The sequence below is a fragment of the Delphinapterus leucas genome, chromosome 10 (genome assembly GCF_059928025.1).
Source record: "Delphinapterus leucas isolate spDelLeu-1000000601 "Yukka" chromosome 10, BTC_Dleu_Yukka2, whole genome shotgun sequence".
Classification (NCBI taxonomy): Eukaryota; Metazoa; Chordata; class Mammalia; order Artiodactyla; family Monodontidae; genus Delphinapterus; species Delphinapterus leucas.
In genome coordinates this window covers 27,239,980-27,260,748 of record NC_143138.1, presented here as the reverse complement: position 1 = coordinate 27,260,748, position 20,769 = coordinate 27,239,980, and the positions used below count along the sequence as shown (strand labels likewise).

The 20,769-nt window shown below is 45.4% G+C and overlaps 1 protein-coding gene across 1 annotated transcript in view; it reads left to right on the top strand.

The window, feature by feature from the left end:
- Nucleotides 1–4,648: 4,648 nt before the first annotated feature.
- The window catches only part of TFAP2D (transcription factor AP-2 delta), a 54,715-nt gene continuing 38,594 nt past the window's right edge, over nt 4,649–20,769 (top strand). The window contains exons 1-4 of the mRNA XM_022581465.2: nt 4,649–5,238; nt 8,722–8,782; nt 19,160–19,325; nt 19,503–19,621. Of these exons, the coding sequence (XP_022437173.2) occupies nt 4,690–5,238; nt 8,722–8,782; nt 19,160–19,325; nt 19,503–19,621 (895 nt within the window). The 5' untranslated portion in view covers nt 4,649–4,689. The remainder of the gene's footprint in view (nt 5,239–8,721; nt 8,783–19,159; nt 19,326–19,502; nt 19,622–20,769) is intronic.

The window sequence follows — 20,769 nt, the reverse complement described above, 5'->3', positions numbered from 1 at the left end:
CTTGCTTGTTGTTACTTGTCCACAAAACTCAAACACGCCCTGAGTGGCAGATCCTTTCCATGGAGATGCTTGGGACTGGATGAAAACTGGGGTGACCAGTATGGTACCAGCCTAGAAGCCCAGGAAGGGACCTGAGCTTTCTACACCAGAGTCTGAACTGTAGGAAACCATTCAGAAACTCTCTTCTCTAGCTCTGGATCCTAACCAAAACAAACACGTTAGATATAAAGATTTCTCTGCTGATTCCTAAAGTGGCTGTGGTGGAACAATCCCTCCTGGAGTGGAGCGTGGACTCAGAAGGCAGAGCAGAAGCGCTGGGTGCTAAGAGAAACCCTCTCCAGCTTCTAGGGTTCCGGGCTGGCAGGGTTGCTCTGTGCTTTTATGAGCTATCTTGAGTGCACGGGAGCGGGTCCGGCTTCGGGCTCAGGCTGGGATGCTCACTACCGGTTTCCCCAGGGAGGGAGCCCCAGGCGATTGTCACTGTGTCTCCAACTCACCGTGGCCAGTTAATTCAATTACACCTCCCGCTGGAGAATGTGTGGCCAGTCGCTCTCCCGGAAAGGGCCAAAGCAGAGAAAGGGGAATTAGCTTTGCTGAAAAGCCCAGCCTTTGGGTCAAGCAGGATGGCACTTATTAATTGCTCAAGACTATTAATTGGATGGGAAGGGAAGATGGTGGGGGGGACTGTCTGACAGAAACAAACCCCGCGCGCGCTCATCACACACACACAGACACCAAGCACAGCACACACCTGCCTCAATGAGTTTCTTTAGAAAAGGGGCGCGCCAAGCAACCCCAGAGCAGATGGAAGGGAGCTGCTGACCAGTATGTACATATGGCGCTGATGATTTCCCCAACTTCTCTTTCACGGACAAACAGCTTTCTTTCGTTTTCTTTCTTTTTTTTTTTTTTTTTTTTAAGTTGGGATGAGGCGAGAGGGAGCAGTTGGCCAAATGGGGTTTCCCTACAGTTTAGACGCTGGTGTGGGAAGCTGGGGCACTGGGATGGGAGGAGAGCTTTCCAAAGAAGCCATAGGCCCTGGCAAAGTAGAATCCTAAGCTAAAGGAGATGCTGTTTACCCTCCCCGCTTCATCTCCTTTAAATACAAGGTTTTTTTCTCATCCCTCGTGATCTTTACTTTCCTCTAATACCACGGCGTGGGGGGTGGGCGGTCAAGAAGCACAGTAAATGAAGCCTGGACGCCTTTTGTCTTGGTACCTAGAAGTCACTCAGGAAAACCGGGTGGGGTTAGGGAATGGAAGGGAGAGGTACGTTTGTCAGTTCTTCGGTGATGTCCAGAAGGGTTCAGATGGCCGGGACAAATGGAGGTCATTCTGTGGATGTACTCAGCTCCAGGCCAGACCTCATTACCGGGAGTACCAGAAGTGCGGGGGCCGCGTGTGGACCTTCGCCCCAACAGGGCCAAACGCAGAGGCCAAATGCACTGGGACAGCAGTCAGAGCAGGCGGCCAAGACGTCCTGAGCCTCCTGGTCGTTCCCGAGGGAGAGGGTTTTGCGTCTGCTGCCTGGACCTAAGCCGGGCAAAGAAGGTCCCTTCGCCTTCAATGAAGATGTATCTGACAGTAGGGGAGTTGAGGGAGGGGTTTGCGGCTTGTCTGAGAAGGGGCCGTCCTTTCCCATTTGAGCTGGGATTTACTGGGAAACCAACAAGAGCCACCAGGAAAAGCGCGTCTGGCCATTCTCTAGATAACCTGCGGGCCCTGCACATTCTTCTGGGGGGAGGTTTGTACCTCCGCAGGGGCGGGCGTTCTTGGGGTAAGGTGTTGGGGGCAGGCCCCGGCTGCCACGGACGCGTATTTTGTCTGTGGGTGGAATATAGAGGCCTCTCTCCGTCCTGGCAAACAAAAGATTCCACTGCAAGCATTTTGGGAGTCAGCCTCTCAGTGGCAATGGCCTTTATCTTACCCCTCCTACTTAAAGATCAAGTTGGTCATTCTTCCTTTTCATCTTCGTTGAGCTGACTTCATTAGACCAAAATATGGAATTTCAAGAAGTTGGGAGGGGGGCACTTGCGCACCCTGAAAAGGGGAGCAAGTGTTGGCAGCTGATCCTTGCGCAGGACTGAAGCATCACGGATCTCCATTTCAGACAGTGCATTTCAATTCTTGTCGTGTGGCTTTGTCCATTTATATAAAGCAAAGAGTGCTGAGTGACAGCCCCAGTTAGCCTGCATGAGCAGATCCTAATAAACCCTCCCAAACCCCGACCTAAAAAAAAAGAAAAAGAAAAAAAAAAAAAGCCACATGCCTGCCTGTTTGCCTGCGGCTTATTATTAAGACACCTTCTCAGCTTAAACACTCAAAAGCTAACCAAATGAAATGGCAATTAAGACGAAATTACCCCTTCTATCTCTGAGATGAGTCTGGGGCCAGCCGGTTCTTAGGAGGTAGGCAGGGCTGGTGAGCGGACTCAGCAGAGCCTCAGTATTGCGGGCCTGTAGCCACTGCTACCCGCTCTAGGCGCTAGACCACTTGATGCGGGAAGATGAATTTTGAATGAAGTAAAACTCAAATACTGTTTGGAAGTCGAGAAATCCACCGAGGAGACAGAGATAAGTGTGCAGTGCCTCCTTCATGCCCTCTCTTTGTAAAATATTACTTTCAAACATTTAAGGGTTTGGGGGGGGGTAATGGTATTCAAATACCTGGTGCCCCTGCTAAATGGTCCATACAACACAGCCCCCCGCCCCCCATTCAGCAGTCTTTTCGAAAAAGAAGTAGTAAAACACAAAAAGAGGGGGAAAATAGGTTGGGTTGAGGAGTGGAAGACAACGTTTCACCTAAATGTAGAATCTTGTCACAAGTCTTTATTCTCTTATATTTTTCTTAAATATATTGCCAGTTACACTATTTCTTTATGATGGAAACTTGGGACTGTCCATCATGGTTATTTGTTTTAAAGCTGCTGAAAGTGTAAGCTACTGCCAGGTGTTGCCTTTCAAAAAAGGGAAAAGAACCCAAATTCATGTAAATATGGAAAGAGGAGTATTGTTCCCACTTGGGCAAAGGCAGATACCCCCAAGTCTGGGTGAAATTGATTTGGGTACTCGTTGGAAAAAGCAGCTTTCAGCATCCAGGGAGTGGAACCAATAGGCATGAACCCTTACTTGTGTAAAAGGAAGCTTTAATTAATATATATTTCTATCTCTAATATACACACATCGGGGCTAGATCTTTATCTTCACAATAAAATGTGTGCAAATGCTCTCTGCAGAGATGAGTCCCCACCTCAGTCGGTATAGAAAAGCATGATAAAGGTTGGAAAAAATGGATAAAAATGTTGAAAGAACCTCCAGTTCCTTATTAGGCGAAGATACAATATTTATTCCTTGTCTCCTGGGATAAATCTCTTCTGCCTATTGTCCGCCCAGTTCTCAGTGCTGATGCTTAATTTTCAAAACTTCTATATTACCAAGGGACCTACGACATCAGCCAAAGAAATACTCAGCAAGTACAAAATCTGTTCCAGGGAGCTGCTTTTGTGCAGAGGGAAAATTTTGTTCCTACAGGTTTTTAAGTGGGTACGAGGCAAGGAGCTATCTGATCTGGGCAAAGCCATTACAATTTAGATCTCTATCTATAGAACATTTTTTTTTCCTTAAAAAAAATTGGAAAATACAAGAAGTTTGGATTTTTTTTCCCGATTCTTTTTTTGGAGGGGGAAATTGCATCGTAAGCTTTCGGAGAAGCCCAACATGTCAACTACCTTTCCGGGACTAGTCCACGATGCCGAGGTATTATTACTTTTTTTTTTTTTTGAGCGCGCTTGTGTGTGGCGGCGGCGGCGTGGCGGCGGCGGTGGCAGCTTCCCCTGTCTCTAATTTATATCGGACCGTTACGTTTAATTATAATCTGGCTTTCGGGGGAAGTTAAGGAAGGAAAAGGGAAAAAGTTCGTTATGACATCTGTCGCCAGGAAGGGCAACTCTCTACCACGTTAAGAAACATTTGGCATAATGAGGGGAAAACATAATCCTAATAATAAAGAAAGGGAGGAGGGGGTGAGAAAAGAGATAGAGATGGGAAAAAGATACTCAGAAAGGCAAAGAGACTGATGGGGTGGGGGGCGGTAGGTGGACAAGGGGGTGGGGAACACGCACCCCTTTTGGAATGGGCTTATTCTAGGAGACTAAAGCAGAAAGGGGGGAGTCGGATTCCCTGCCCCAAATGGTTAAGAAAATGAGCAAGTTGGGCGATTTGCACAGACTGGATTTTTTTTTTAATATATAGATAAAAGATTTTGAGCAGCTCTGGCAGAACATTCCAGCGTGCACAGCCGCGGCATCTCGTCGTTGGCAGCGGGTTGGAGTGGGGAGGCGCTGCGCCTGTGGACGCTCTCGTTCTGCTGCCCGCAGCCCGGGAGTCAGTGGCAAATCTGGCTCCCGGGTCCGGCTCCCTGTGCAAGTTGGGCAGGGGCTGTGTGTGTGTGTGTGTGTGTGCGCGCGCGCGCGTGTGTGTGTGTCACCCGCACCTATATAGGGTGGGGGATATTTTTCCGAGCTCTCGGCTGTGAGGACGAGGCCGCCCACCCCCAGTCCGCCTGCTCGCACAGGCTCCCCGGCGAAGGCGCGCAGCCCGGCTGCGGCTCGTCACGAGCCCTGCGCGCTCGCGCCCCTCGGAGAGCCGGAGAAAAGCTCCCGGCTCCGGGACAGCCGCGCCTCGGTTGCAAAATGACAAACCTCAAGTTTTTCTGCTCTCCCTTTTCCCCCTCTTCCTTCCAGATACGTCACGACGGATCAAACAGCTACCGTTTGATGCAGCTTGGCTGTCTGGAGTCCGTAGCCAATTCCACTGTCGCCTATTCCTCCTCTTCCCCTCTAACTTACTCCACCACCGGCACCGAGTTTGCGTCCCCCTACTTCTCCACTAACCACCAATACACCCCGCTCCACCACCAGTCCTTCCATTACGAGTTTCAGCACAGCCACCCGGCCGTCACTCCCGACGCCTACTCTCTGAACTCGCTCCACCACTCGCAACAGTACTACCAGCAGATCCACCACGGGGAGCCCACCGACTTTATTAACCTGCACAATGCGCGAGCGCTCAAGTCGTCCTGCCTGGACGAGCAGAGGCGGGAGCTGGGCTGCCTCGATGCCTACCGCCGCCACGACCTGTCCCTCATGAGCCATGGCTCTCAGTATGGAATGCACCCAGATCAAAGACTCCTGCCAGGGCCCAGCCTGGGGCTGGCCGCCGCGGGAGCCGACGACTTGCAGGTAAATAAGCATGCGGCGAATTTGCGCCCTCCCCTCCTCTCCTCCCCCTCCCGCGCCGTTAATAATCCGACTGTAAGCCGTCTCCCCGCGCCACCTCTCTCTCTCTCTCTCACACACACACACACACACTCACTCACACACACGCACACACACACACCACTTAGGGAAAGTTATCAAAACAATTAAAGGAGGCGTGTGCCACTCTGTCCCTCTCATTGGAGCAGGCATTTCACCTGCACGCTCGGGAGTCCAGCTAGCTGCGGGCCCCCCACTTTCCGGCGTTCTGCACTGAGATCTTTTGTGAATCCACATTTCTGTCCCTGAGGCATGGGGTGGGGGAGATCACGTAGGCTGGGGTTGAGCCAACTGGACTCAGAGTAAGACCCGATGAGTTGATGACCAATCGTACCCTCAGTCTCGGAGCTTTGCTGCGTCTACCCGCGTGTTCCAGGCATTTGTCCCAGACTGAGCTTGTGGGGCGCATACTATGAATTGGGGGGGCTGGTTTGTTCTCAGAACATTTGGGGGACCCTGAGCGCCAGCGAAAATTTCACCAAATATCCTAGATCGTTGTGGACAGTAAAGAATCGCAAATGTAAGCCTCAAAAATTTACCCTAATGAAAGGCTCTGCACAGTGCACTTGGCCGGGGTGTGGGCTTGAGCCTGGTACTCGCTGCCCGAGGAGCACCCAATCCCGTCACCTGGCTGAACGATTCACAACTTTGTTTTCACTCTCCAAGCCATTAAGTTTTACAAAAGATGCAACTCCTTAGAAAGAAGGAAAGGAAACAAGGGAAGAGACAGGGTGAGAGAAAATGAATAGGAAGGGAGGAAGAAAGGAGAAAAGATAGGGAGGGAGCGAGGGAGAAAGTAATAAAGGGAGAAAGAGGAAGGAAGGAAAGAAGGAAGGAAGGAAGGAAGGAATTCAGATATGGTGAAGGCCATGACTCAATCAAATGATCTCTCCTACTTTCTTAATGTATTTTTGCACATTGTTTGCCAACAATAGAATATATGATTATGCAGACATACTGTCACAGCCACATTTCAAACAAATAAGTCCACACATGTCCCAAACAGAACCCAGAAGACACGAATTTGTGCATTCTTTTGGCTGAAAGTACAGCTCTGCCTGCGAGTCCACACGAAGGTGGCCACTTTCTCCAAGGTCCCCAAAATGAAAGGAGAGATACTGGAAGAGCACGAGTTGGAGACATAAGAGATCCCTCGTTGCGCACAGAAAATCTTTCCCCCTCACTTACCTCTGAGCAAGGGATTATTTAAAAATTAAAGTGAAAGCCCTTACAGTCCCAACAAAGAGCCCAAGCCACAAAATCCGTGCACGAGAAAAAAGGTTTGGCTCCATAAACCTTGCTTTCTACATTTACATTCACAAAATAATTTTATACGCTCAGGGCATTTTTACATTTTTCACAAGGATCTCCTTATGTCTCAAGAGGGAAAAAAATCTGCCATTCAATGCTTAGCTCAACTAAAACCTATTTACTCCTTTTAATAGCCACGTCTGCCGCTGATTTTTTTGTATCTGTACAAATTTTTTTCCTGTGCTAGGCACAAAGCCGGGCATTTTTCAAAAGAGGGGATTAGAACATTTGCAAGCACGAGACAAAGAGCGAATCCCGTGCAAAAGAACACCGTAGTTTATCCAATTTTCGACTTAGTGCCATTCAGCTGGTCATTTATGCAATGTCATCCGACCAAACAACATGTTTTACTTATGAGGGGGAAAAGTTTGTTAAGTGAAGAGACAAAGATTCATTTCCTCTAAGAAAATAAACATCTTAACGGTGCGCCAGAGACAGGGAGGGAAAGTGATTCACTTCCTTGGAGAACTTCCGGCCTCTACCTTTTCCATTTCAGATATTTTGAAAACTTTACTTTCACCCTATGTCTTTTAACATTCTTAACCTCCTTTTTGCCATTTTTTGCTCATAGTGAGGGAAAATTCATCATGAGAGAAACACTCCAAGACACTAGAAGAAATAGAGGAGAATGGTATATATTTATGCATCTATGTCTACAGAAGGGTGTATATACATTTTTGATATAGATATAGAAGCAAGTTGTAAGCCTGGCAAGTTATTTTCTTCCACTCCTCCTGGACTTAGTTGTCCGAATGAAAAAGAAAAAGAAAAAAAGTCATAGCTACTTTTAAAAAGAGAAATGGGGAGGGGATGTGTGGGAGAAACCCGTCTCTCTCCTTTTATTTCTTCCTTTTTAAAACATTCATCAGCATATGCCTCATTTCAAATGCAACAAATGTAAATATACTTTTCCCTGCACAGAATTTTAAGTGAAAGTCCAATGGTTTGGAGGGCGGTCTAAGTCTGCCTAACAGATGCAAACAGTCTTGTGGCTTCAGTTCCATCTTTGAGTCCCCTAAAAAGATTTGCTATGGCCAACAAAGGAAACTGTCACACCTTTTCCCATCACCGCTTTAATTTATGCTCAGTCTCCAACTTTTTTTTTTCATATTGATTTGATAATCACTTTAAGGCAGAACAGTTAAAATAAGAAAGAACTCGTGAGTAGGTTGAAAAGGGGGGTCTTACAGGCCTGCCTCAATATGGTGAAAATGGGGAAGCGAAAGGGAGCCAGGGCTGTAAAGGTTGTTTTGTAAAGTGGGTTTTTATTATGCACCGACTCTCTCCGCATTTACTTAACTCTTCACGGGCTGTTGGGTAGGTTAACACCCTTCAAGGCCTCTTTCAAGTCCAATACCTCGTTTGTTTGTAAAGGAAAATGAGCCTTTAACACATTTCGGCTCAGAAAAAAGAAAGAAGACAGAGAAAGAGAAATTTTTATTTTTCTTAATCAAAAATCAGCAGACCTTTTCCTCCTTCCCAGCTGGAATGATTCCTCAATCCATTAGGAGGCTGAAGATCTACAGTGAGTGACACTGAAGGTGTTTCCTCCATAAGACACACTTTGGGTAGCGTGATAGGATGCTCCTACATCTGGGGTAAAACAGAATCCTCATAAGATATCTTGAATCCTGCACTTGAAATAGCTCCTATGAGCTCCCAAGAAACCCACAGTGCCAGACTTGAAACTTCTGGTGTAATTTGCTCCACGCAGGAAGTGCCGTGGAAACTGTCTATATATATGCTGTGTGCCTTGATGGAGACTCAAAGGGTTTCTCATTCTCTTATGCCAGGATAAAAGGCACTCCTGTGCTTTGAAGTGTAATATTGTATGGTGCTGTAAAATGCATACCTTAAAATTTATACAACTTTTAGATTGTGGTTTTTCTGGCACTTTTTCCCCTTAAAATTGTGTGTGCTTCCAAACTTGCTTCAGCTCAGTGGTTGCATTTAAATGGGGTTATGCATTTAAATGGGGTTATGCATTTAAATGGGGTTATGGGGAGATGGGGTTCGGGGTGGGACAGGTTGAAAGACTTAACTAATGTATCTATTAGTATCTATATGAGTGATTTTCTTTCTTTTTCTTTTATTAAGGGCTCTGTGGAAGCCCAGTGTGGGCTCGTTCTCAATGGTCAAGGTGGAGTGATAAGAAGAGGTAAGTAACAACATATTAAAACTAAACATTCTTCTCTCATCTGTTACTTTGTCTTGAAAGTCCAGTGATGCTTTTAAACATCAGATCCCCATCTGATGATAGAGGAAACAATGACTCTTGGTCAATTACTCTTGTCCCACACAGGCATACCCACATTAAAAAGTTTCCCTTCCTCTACTGAGGCTTGAACCAGCCTGTGTCCAAAAGGCTGTGATAGAAGAGATTTGCTCTTCCTCAATGGAGCAGTGACAGAACCAAAGTTAGAGGCAAAAAAAAAAAAAAAAAAGGGAAAAAATCCTTCTCATACTCCCTTTTCCCATCACCACATCCTCGAGCAGAATTTCTGGTCTCTTTTAGCCCTAAATGTGCCAGCCACAGCCTGGGTGTTTGAGGTAATGGTGTTAGCTTGAGGCTTTGAAAGGTTAAATTCATTGGGCTTCAGGGAAGGCTAATGAAACACCAATATTGTAGCTGCCCTCATTTTTCTAAGTGTCCAGAACATTTCTTTCTTTAAGGGAGGGTGAGAGGAGGAGGTGGTGTTAACTGTACCGGATAAAGCTTTCTTGTTCCCATCTGTTGAGGGAAACATCTGAATCCAGAGTTACCCATGGAATTGGAAGGTGGGGGGTAGGCAAGAGTGGAGAGCTGTTGATTTTGGCTCAGACACTGATGGGAGCTGCATCTCAAATATTCCATTTTGACAAAAGGTTTTGAACTATGACATTTTAAGGGCCTCAAGGCAGTGCCAATTTTGCTGGCTTCCCCACTTCACTGTACCCAGAGCCTCTGAAGCTTATTTTCCTAGCAAGCTGAGTAACCCGAGGAGCACACAAGGCAAGGCGGACCAGCTGTTATCCCAACTTCATACGAATTAATAAGATGTGGCCTATTCACTAGGACTAATTCCAGCTCCAGGGCCGCAGTTGTCTCTAGTAACCGAACCACTAAAAACTGAGTCATTTCTGATGGCACCAAATAAATGTCCTTCAGTCCCTCTCCACCCCTTTCAAAGCTTGTTAAAAGACTCCAGTGTTTTTCCAAAGAAAAAAATGCATCTATAGGAAGCAACGGATTATTTCATGTTTAAACTGCAGGTTTTACAACCCAATGTCCAATGTGAAACTCCGTTTAAATTGAGGTGGGAAGAAAACAGAGTTTTCCTTTGGGAAACTGACTATTGTCAGAGTGGATATTTGGAACTTCCATTAAATGGAAAATGGCTATTTAAATCTGTTGTTTCACCCCATGGCGATTTGAAAATTATTATTTTTTAAACTACTACTGTTGCTCCACAGAGATTTTTAAAAATGAGCCGTATTAAGCTTGTCAGTCAGGCCAATACTCAGCCATTTTGAAATGACATGAAATAGGCTCAGACTAGTGAAAATTGAAATAAAATATACATATTATTGGAGAGAGGGATTAAAATACACAGTGAAAGAGGGACCAGGTGACGTGCTGATCCGGGTCCGTTGGGGTGTTCACACTAAAGGTGAGGCCAAGTACTCAGGGCGCACGGAGATGTCAGTGGTGCTGAAGGACAGCGCCACTAATTAGAGCCCGGAGCTGTCTCCTCCCAGAGCCCGGCTCGCTCTACTGCGTTTTTGCGTTCAGTTCCGCAGTTGCTCCAACATCACCTTCTCAAATGCTTGGCAATTACATCCGATCGTACAATAGCTGGCAGGGGGTGAGAATTATGAGGCCGAGGCGGACAGCTGGAAGGGAGGCGGCTGTGCAATCAGTTGAATTTTCGTTAAGAGATTTAGGGGATAGCCCTCACCACCCGCCCAAGAAAGGCCAAAGCTCTCCAGTCACTACAAGATGGAAACTGCGTTCCTGTCCTCTCAGGGCCATGGAAATGGTCTTCCTTAGGTAACGTTTGATTGCTCTTGTAGAATTCGGTGTCATTCACCTAAAAATAGGAGCCGAATTTATTTTAAACCAAACATTGATCTTTTAGAAGAACGGCGTGGCTCCAAGGAGAGAGGGGAGGTAACTTGGGGTTTACGTCTGTATTGTTTGACTAAAGCCTAATCCTTCCCCCCTCCATGCAAAGGCATTCAGAATTTAGCTGCTGAGTTTATTCCATTTCCATGTGTCTTAGAGAAAGGCCAATTAATTTAGTTGAGCCTCGGAGACCAGGGTTCGTGTCTCTGTGTGTCTGTTTACTGTGAAAGGATCAATGTTCATGACAATTTGCAAATGGATAGCAAGGAAGTCTTGCATTAAAAGGTGATGTTTGTCCTGCCGCCTGCCCAGCTCTTTCATCTCAGGACTCCCCGTTTTTGAAGAAACGCTAAGGAAGTCCCTTCTCTCTATTGTCACTGGTAGCACACAGGATTCTAACATCAATAGCTCGAGTCACCTTTGTTCATCGAAAATCCGGAGGGCTTTAACTCAAGCACTCTGCTATGTCGCCATGTTGTGCAATAGCTCAGATGGAAAGGTCTGTTTCTCTTCTAATCCATGCTTTACACGTGACTCACCATATGAAACATGATTTCTTGAAAAGCAAAACTTTTTGCCATTTTTCCTCTCCTGCTGAGCTCTTGGATGAACTTACATTTCTAATGATTTCCAGAATTTACTGTGGGAGGAAAAAAATAGATTTCACTTCTCAAGACCCCTGGATGCTCTTTTAGAAAAAAAGACAGTGCCTTAAATGCCCTACACGAATTCACCAGGGAGAGGCTGTCCTGTTTGCAGCGTGGTATGTGTGCTTGTCGGGGGGAGGTGTGTGTCTCAGTTCTTTAAATTTGGCCACTTCTGTTTGCAAAGAACAAAATACCATTTCCCTGACTCACTCTGGTAAGTGGCAGTTACACTGTTTTTGCCTATAATGAAGCCCTATAGCCAAAGAACGCGGAAGAGGGTCAGCGGCGAGGTAATTACCACCTAGATAAAATATTTGCCACCGCGTCGGAGGTGCAGCTCCCCCAGCGCTTACTCTCGGTTAATGGTGTGCGCGATTTTGCCCGTAGCTCCGCCACTCCAACCATCAGAACCAATAATCTTTACTTTACCCTGTGCTCGCGTATCGATAGCTTCTCTCGCCTCCGGCACTGGCTTTGATATGTTAATATTTCTGAGTAGCAAATTCTGCAGAGATCATATTAATGTTGTACGTACAGAGTGGAGCTTTGCCTTCGTTGAATATTCAGATACTGGGTTTCAAAAGGCATCTCTTGAAGAAATGAGGCTTCTATTTACAGGAGTCGTCTGTGTTTTTAATCATTAAAAAAAAAAAAGAAGGAGAAGAAGAAGAAAAAGAAAGGAAAACCCACTCTTCTTTTCCCCTTGAATCTTCCGAGGCTCCCTTATGGCCCCTTCCCCTTTGTCAGATGCTCATCCCTTTCATTTCTCGCTCTGAGAATTTAATAGTAGGACAACAATGTTGATGACGACGATGATGGTGATGATGCAACTAATAATGAGAGGATCCAGATTGGAAATGCAGGAGTAGGGGTTCAGTTGGCCCATGGCTTTCAGAAGAGGATGGAGATGAGATGAGAAGACCCAGCTTTTTCATATTTGGGTGGAAAGGGACATTTTGGCCCTGGTCTTTTTTTTGTGAAATCGGGATGGCAAACTCAAAAAAAAAAAGGAAGAAAAAAAAAAAAAGTGAAGAGGGGAAGCGCCCTTGTTTCGCTTTGTGATCACTCTGCCTTGCAGCCCCAGGCTAATTTCAGAAGCTTAAATACCGCCATAGCCTCTGGGCCACGCGGAGAGGGAGCGGACCCGGCCACGGGAAGGAAGGAGCGCTTACTGGATTGCCCGTGGCTACACAAAATACAAACTACTTTGAATCAAAACATTTTGGGGGAATTAATATGATCTGAACTGTGCACGTTTTAAGAGAGCTGGAGTGCGTCAGATCGCTTAGAGGTGACTGGCACGCCAGCGGAGGCATTTACGCTGCGGTGCAAACACTGTCAGCTCTGATTTAATTAAAAAAAAAAAATGCTTCCGTGAAAGGGGGCTTACCGTCAGTCGCCCAGTCTGCCATTAACCGGGTGGATGGACCCGACCACTCTTCGCGTCTGCAGCCTTCACGGCTGCCCACAGGCGGCTTGAGCAGAAGGATGAGATTTCCTTTGTTTTTTCGGGTTTCGCGAGGGCCCTGGGCTTTGGAACTGGAGTTAGAGAGAGACTTTGACTCTTTCAGCAGCTCCTGGAAGGAGTAAGATTAAAGGGGTGTGTGTGAGTGTGTGTGTGTGTGTGTGAGAAGCCCTATTCCTCTTCTTTTGTCAGAGCCCCTGGAATCTTTGTTTACTCAAATCACCAAAACTCATCCCTGTGGCTCATCCACTGTGAAAATATTGTCAGAAATACACCTGGGGCTTCGCCTGCCGTCTTAGTGCCCAAACACAGATGCTGCAGATGCAGAATTCAGTCTCCTTTATATGAAGTATAAAATTCATGTACCAAAGGATCTAGAGGCATGGTTTGTTGGAAATCTATTTTAGGGGGAGGGGGAGCTACTTTTCCATAGCCTACTGATGTCTCTCTAATTTCTTTATTGCTTTGGACATCACCAAAAGCCAAAGCATTCTCTGCACACACGTTACACACCGACCACTACCTTAAACCAGTAGGTCTCTCCGTGCAGACCTCCCTTTCTTTTGTTCTGCGTGGAATCTCGACCCGGATAAGCGCATTCAGACTTGGTAACCCAGGAATACCTGTAACGACATATCCTTCCCCCAAACAGTGCAACTAGCTGCGGATGCGGCGTCCGAGGCCTATTTGATTGCAGTTAGGCCCCTTGTCCCTTCACTGTTTGATTACAATTAACATCTGCTTTGCGTGGAGGGAGGGGATTACGTGGGGCGAGGGGTGGGTAACTGGGACTGAGAAGGGCGAGAGGCTAGAGAGAAAGCAGCCGAGAATGCTCCTACCCTACCCCGTTTACACGCGCACCTCACAGAAATGCAGCCGCAGAACAAACGGACAGGAAACTCCTGTAATCACTTACACATTTTTTAATGTGTCAGAAAAAAACGAGCGATCACTGGAGATGAAGAAGGGGAGAAAAAAAAAATCCCTGCCATTTGTATTTCTTTCATTTGAATTGTAAACATCTGTTTGGCTGTAAGGCGGACAGAGCATTTATTTTGCTCTCCAGATTTGGTCTAATGATGTCAACACCGAGACGGCGGCGAGTGGGGCGGCGCTGCGGCTTTGGAGAGGCTGCGCGCACGGGCCCGCGCCCGGAAGCCCGCGGGAAGTATTGATCGCACCTGCGTAGCGTGCGGGGCCTCTAGCCGTCCTCAGCTCTGCTCCGAGGCGGGAAGGCACCCGGAGGGGAAGAGTAGCTTAGAGGCAGCTTTAGGGGTTCCAGGGGAGCCAAAGTTCCTGAGAGAGGGCCCGGATTCTTACCTCTGCCTTAATTGCCTGGAAGGAGAAGAGGAAAAGAGGACCCAGGCATAGGCGCCTGGCTTTCCGATTCCGTAGCTGCGTAAAAAGTGGGCGGGTCTTGTCGCGCTCTGCAGCTTGCGCCCAGCGCCGCGGCGGTTGTTCAACACAATGGTAAGGTTGAGTGGCCTTAACTCGGGTTAAGGAGCACGCGTGCGTCCGTTTTCCGTTGTACCTCCTCACAATAAATAAGGGAAATAAATGGAGCTGGTGTGAGCATCCCCATTTTTGAGATGGGCAGACTGAGGCCCAGAATTACCCGCCTAAGGTCGCATGGGTCACTAGTTGGCCAACCTTTTACCTCTTTCCCTCCCCCACATCGTCCCCAGCACGCCAAGGCGGGTGCAGCCCCATCCCCGTGCTTTTTTGGCCTCACGGGATCTGACAAAGTCTGGCCGCTGGAGGATCTGCATCTCTGTATTTTGTGCTGGTTTTGTTCCCCACACAGGCTTTGGTTGACTTTTCACTGTAGTTGTGGCAAAGTTATCCCTTTTATGATAGCCACGTCCTAACAAGTGACCTTGAGTAGATGATTTCTTATGCTGTTACTATAGCTACCCATCTGCGTTTGCAGCATCGCTGGAAGTAGGAAGCTGTATCTCCAAATGCCGATTTTTAAAATAGTAAATCCCATGGAAGTATTGCGTCTGTGCACTATGAATGGAAAAGGGGTGTACTCTAGAGAAGTTCGGCATGAGGACCCTAGCTATGGCACCAGAGACACCCCTAACTGGAGTGCTGGGTCTAGAATGAATATTGCATAATTTCAATAAGAGCTGACATGCAACATAGGCACCAGGAGGAACTTCAGCTAGTGACACTGGGGAGGAACACTCTAAATGGCTTGACATAGTTGACCCTTTCATGACTTTCCTTTTCTGAAATCTCATCATTGCCATCTGTAGTCTGGAGCCCCTTAGAGATGTCCCACCTTCATTCCAAATGCAAAACTCTGGTTATGTTGACCTATTACTCTTTTCTTTCTCCTTAAAAAATAAACCACTGGGAAGAAAGACATCAGGTTCCCCACATGCTGCTGTAAACTCTACAAGTTGCCAAATCTTTAACCAGGACAAGAGAGTTCCCCAAGGCTGCAGCAATGCCAAGTATCAAAGTAACAGAAATTCCCTTTAAAGATGCTGTGACATAAAAAATAAAAGACTCTAGAGTTGATGGCTAATGCTGAATACAAAATAAATCCTCCAGGCGATTTGTGTGTGCATAAAGCATATTCTTAATATGCAGCCTGTGTGACTTACCTAATAAATGCTTATTTGAGCATAAGCCAGAAGGCTAACCTGGATGCAGGAGAGAAGACCCAGGGCCCAGAGAGTTCTCTCTTGGCTAGCTGGCAGACTCAGTGACTTCCCTGAGAGCAGCTGGCTTTCAGCACAGGGGGTTCACTTTGCCCAAAGGGGGCAGTTTTCCAGTTGGAGAAAGCCCAATATAACTCCTTCTTTTACAAAAATTATAATCTTCTGCAACTCCCTAAATTTGATTTTTAACCTACCGCAGATTAACAAAGATAGGAAAGTTCTAAAATTGTGCCCTTTCCTTTCCTGGAAAACAACACGTACACTGATAATGAACTTGAGACGGGTTGGGTGAGATTCTTGTGTTCTCCACTGTGTGTGTGCTGGCTAGCATGCAAGAGAGGAAGATTTATGTAAGAATATAAATTTGCTGATGATTCATAGTGACCATAGTTGAAAGCCCATTTTCAGGAGAAAATGTGTAAATTTTGAGTAAAAACATTATTACTTGTTTCCTTTCTTTTCTTTCTTTCTTTCTTTTTTTTTTTTGTTTTTTTTTTGTTTTTTGGCTGTGCGTGCAGCTTGTAGGAACTTAGTTCTGTGACCAGGAGTTGAAGCCGGGCCCCCAGCAGTGGAAACTCAGAGTCCTAACCACTGGGCCACCAGGGAACTCCCTTATTTTCTTAATATTTTTGCTTCAGATGACCTCACTATTGCCTAAGTCCTAAAGCTAACAGGGTCATGATTCTTACAACACAACAATAAAACCCAGATTCACTGATATCTAGCTTACTTTCCTGTGCATCTCAACTTTTGACAGGTCACTTGAGTTTACTTTTAAAATACATTTTGCATCTAGAGGTAAAAAGTGAGAGTATCAGTGAAAGTATAGTGGTAGTTTCTAGACCAGAAATCTGCAGAAATTATTATTATTATTATTTGTTTAAAAATTCTCTCTGAGAATGTGAGGTGGGGAAGCACAGTTGAATTTGTTTTTCCAGCTCCTGAGGCAGGCATTTGTATATTTTTTCACTATGTTGGCCACAAGTTTAACTGCCAAGAAGGATTTCAATTCGATCATTGAGACTATGACCTTTCAGGCTTCAAACTGAGGGCAGGTTTCCAGACACCAGCATTGGGAATTTAGCCAAGTGTACAGGACTCGTCTTCCAGCCTGTAGAGCGCTGGCTACTTGGATGTTCTCAATATCCGGTCCTGTGTTTTGGAGTAGGGGGCATTCAGGGTGATCTCCAGCCTCGGAATGCTTAGGGAGAAAGACCCGGGTCCTAGCACTTTCAGGGGAATCTTGGATAACTGTAGGACAGCAGAAGGAATTCCAGAAAGCACAGGAGTAGAAACACTTTAAGAGTGGGGCAAAGTTAGCCTGTTCTCTGCACCCAGGTCCAGGGCCCCTTTGTCCTTTTAAACATCCTCCCAGATTCCTTAGCCCTGGTGCCTAGAAAACACACCTGAATCTGAATGCCACAGACCTGATGGACATAACATTCCATCTGAGCTGCTCACTCAAGGAAGGGAAGGCAGGTGGTGACTCCTACACCAGTGCTTCTCAAAGCGTAATGAGCAAAACTACAAATAGAACTACCATACGACCCAGCAATCCCACTACTGGGCATATACCCTGAGAAAACCATAATTCAAAAAGAGTCATGTACCAAAATGTTCATTGCAGCTCTATTTACAATAGCCCGGAGATGGAAACAACCTAAGTGTCCATCATCGGATGAATGGATAAAGAAGATGTGGCACATATATACAATGGAATATTACTCAGCCATAAAAAGAAACGAAATTGAGCTATTTGTAATGAGGTGGATAGACCTAGAGTCTGTCATACAGAGTGAAGTAAGTCAGAAAGAGAGAGACAAATATCGTATGCTAACACATATATATGAAATTTAAGAAAAAAAATGTCATGAAGAACCTAGGGGTAAGACAGGAATAAAGACACAGACCTGCTAGAGAATGAACTTGAGGATATGGGGAGGGGGGAGGGTAGGCTGTGACAAAGCGAGAGAGAGGCATGGGCATATATACACTACCAAACGTAAGGTAGATAGCTAGTGGGAAGCAGCCGCATAGCACAGGGAGATCAGCTCGGTGCTTTGTGACCGCCTGGAGGGGTGGGATAGGGAGGGTGGGAGGGAGGGAGACGCAAGAGGGAAGAGATATGGGAACATATGTATATGTATAACTGATTCACTTTGTTATAAAGCAGAAACTAACACACCATTGTAAAGCAATTATACTCCAATAAAGATGTTATAAAAAAAAGTAATGAGCACATGAATCACCTGAGGGACTCATTCAAATGCAGACTCTGACTCAGAAGGTCTGTGGTTGGGCCTGAGATTCTGCATTTCTAACAAGCTGCCAAGGAGATGCCAATGCTGCCAGTTGAGAACTACCCTTTGAGTAAAAATATTGGACAACACTCTCTTGCCCATTTTTCTTCCTCCACCTACTTTTTTCTCATTTCCCTCATAGAACGTGACCGTTTTCTGGAGATGGGTCTTAAGATTACCCATAACTGAAGAAATACAATGTATGCTCAGAAAAGCACCCTTTGAATTTGAACTTGCCACTGAACCTCCAAAGCTCTGCCCTCAGATTATTCAGGGCACAGGGAGGAGCCTTGGATCCTGAGGCTGTACAGCCACTGCATTAGCAGTGTGGACACTGGCTCAGGATTTTTGCGTTAAGGGAGGATCCGGCAGTAGGAAACCCTCCCCACTGATGATCACTTTGGGTCCTCAAGTCTACTTCAGCTGCCTGAGGTTAGGGGATGTTCTCTGTTATTCCTGGAGGAGAGAAAAGCTCCAGGGGGCTTTCTGGACCTTGGAGACAGAAGGCTTCTGCTCCAGGAGCCCCAGCAGGGCGAAATTGCTTTAGTGATTTTGCTAACAGCAGTTAACTTTGCTTTGTTCTCTACTAGTAATAACGATAATAACAAATACAGTAACATTATTGGCCATTAACATTTAATGTGTTACTGTTACTATGTTCTAAGTCTGGTGCTGTGTTTGATTGTGTGTGCTGATCCTGACGGCTGACATATGTAGAGAAATTTGACCAATTATCCACTCACATGGGTTGGGAGTTTCTGGCAATGGGCACATGATTTTTAGTGGTACCTGGGGATTGAATGACTCTGGTGCCTATAGTTGTTAGATGATCAAGGGGAGAGAGATGGCACTTCTCAAACATTTTAGAAAAGAGCTTCAAAACTTTTGTCTATATAGTAAGTCATGGATTTAAAAAAAAAAATCTATCCATTGTGTATATGCGTGCACATACAAAAACACACACACACAGAGCCATGGATATATAATATCTACCCTTTGTGGGTATTTACCTAATTGAAGTGTTTCTTGTTGTGGATGATGTCAAAATTAAATTTGGTGGGCCAGCCAACACTCCATAGGATGCTAATTTTGGCTAAAATATTTTAATTTTTATACCCTCACAAATATTTTCTGTGTGATATTTGAAAGACAAACCTTGAGTGTTATTTGAAAGGACATCTTCAGAGCAGCTTTCTGAGATGATCCAGGTGATATATGTATAAGGAAAATTGTGCCAGGTGTTTCCAAATCCTATGTAGTGTTGTGATAGTAAGTTTATCACATGTGTTTTATGTTGTTATCTGCTCACACAGTCACTAATATATAATATACATTTCCCTCCAAAGGTGGCACCTGCGTGGTCAACCCCACAGACTTGTTTTGCTCTGTCCCTGGTCGTTTGTCCCTTCTCAGTTCTACTTCCAAATACAAGGTGACCATTGCTGAGGTGAAGAGACGCCTCTCACCACCTGAATGCCTCAATGCTTCACTCTTGGGAGGCATTTTGAGAAGGTAAGAAAAAGGTGTTTTCTGGCACTGCGGTCTTCTAACTGTACTGGCACCACGCTCCCCAACCCTCAGCCCTTACATTTTCTGTCCCATGTTGAATACCCCATGTGGTCAAGTCTTCTCATCATTTTACTCCGAATGTCAACCTTCAAAACCTAGCTTTTGTTTGTTTTCGGACAGAGCAAAATCCAAGAATGGGGGTCGCTGCCTGAGGGAGAAACTGGATAGGCTTGGCCTGAACTTGCCAGCCGGAAGACGGAAAGCAGCCAATGTTACCCTCCTCACTTCCTTAGTTGAAGGTATGACTTTTTAGCTCCGCAAGGTAATGATGGAAGGTTAGCAATTCTTTGAAATTCACATTTGTTTGATTATGCTGTTTCATTTTTGTCTATACTGTTACGATAGTTACTGGTGAATTTCCCAACTAATCATGATAATGAAGATTAAATTAGACTTAATATAAGGCTTAGATATTGATTCATAAACTGTCATCTGATTTACTAATCTTGGCAGTAATAGGAAAGAAGATAACAATAGAAGATTTAGGTACTTAGACAAGTATTCCCCACATAACAGCAACAAAAAAACTCTGCAATTGTCATTTTTATTATTGTTTATTTTAGTGTTCAGATAAATCTGGTTTGACTCATTGTTATTCAGTGCAACATGATCTACAGGATAAATAATAATCCTTTATAGAGAGTTCACAGGACTCAAGGCATGGCACCAAGCCTGAGAGCACATTGTATTAATCCGATAGACATCTCTTAAAGTACAGTGAAGTTCCACGGCTTTATGTGTGGGTAAGCTGACTCACAGAAAGGTTAAGGTTAGCCAGTGGGGTAGACGCAGACGTGGAAACATACTCCCAGAAGTTTTTGTTTTTGTTTTCCAATTTACCTTTTCCCTTGTGTTTCTTCTGTAAGAACTAAACTTTACATATTCTCATTCAGTCTTCTAAGAAGAGGTATTATTGGAGACCTTTTAAACTTTGTGGAGGAGCTTTTGAATTCAAAGGAGAGTTCTTCCATAACCTAGAATGCTATTGTTTCAAATATGAACAAAGAAGCCTTTTTGCCAAGCCTTATCTGAACACACCTATGACACTTTTCTTGCATTGGTTTCTCACTTGACCATAAGACACTGTAGGAAGTAAAAGGTAAGTGAAACATACAAACAAACATCTTGCCTTTTTCCAGATTATCAACAGACAGTACTTACTGAACAAGTCTGTGAAGTAGTGCGTTCTTGACCTTGGTCTTGGCAAAATTGCTTTGGTGATTTTGGTATTTTTTTTAAAAATATTTATTTATTTATTTAGGCTGCACCAGGTCTCAGTTGTGACACATGGGATCTTTAGTTGCGGCATGTATGTGGGACCTAGTTCCCTGACCAGGGATCAAACCCGGGCCCTCTGCATTGGGAGTGCAGAGTCTTACCCACTGGG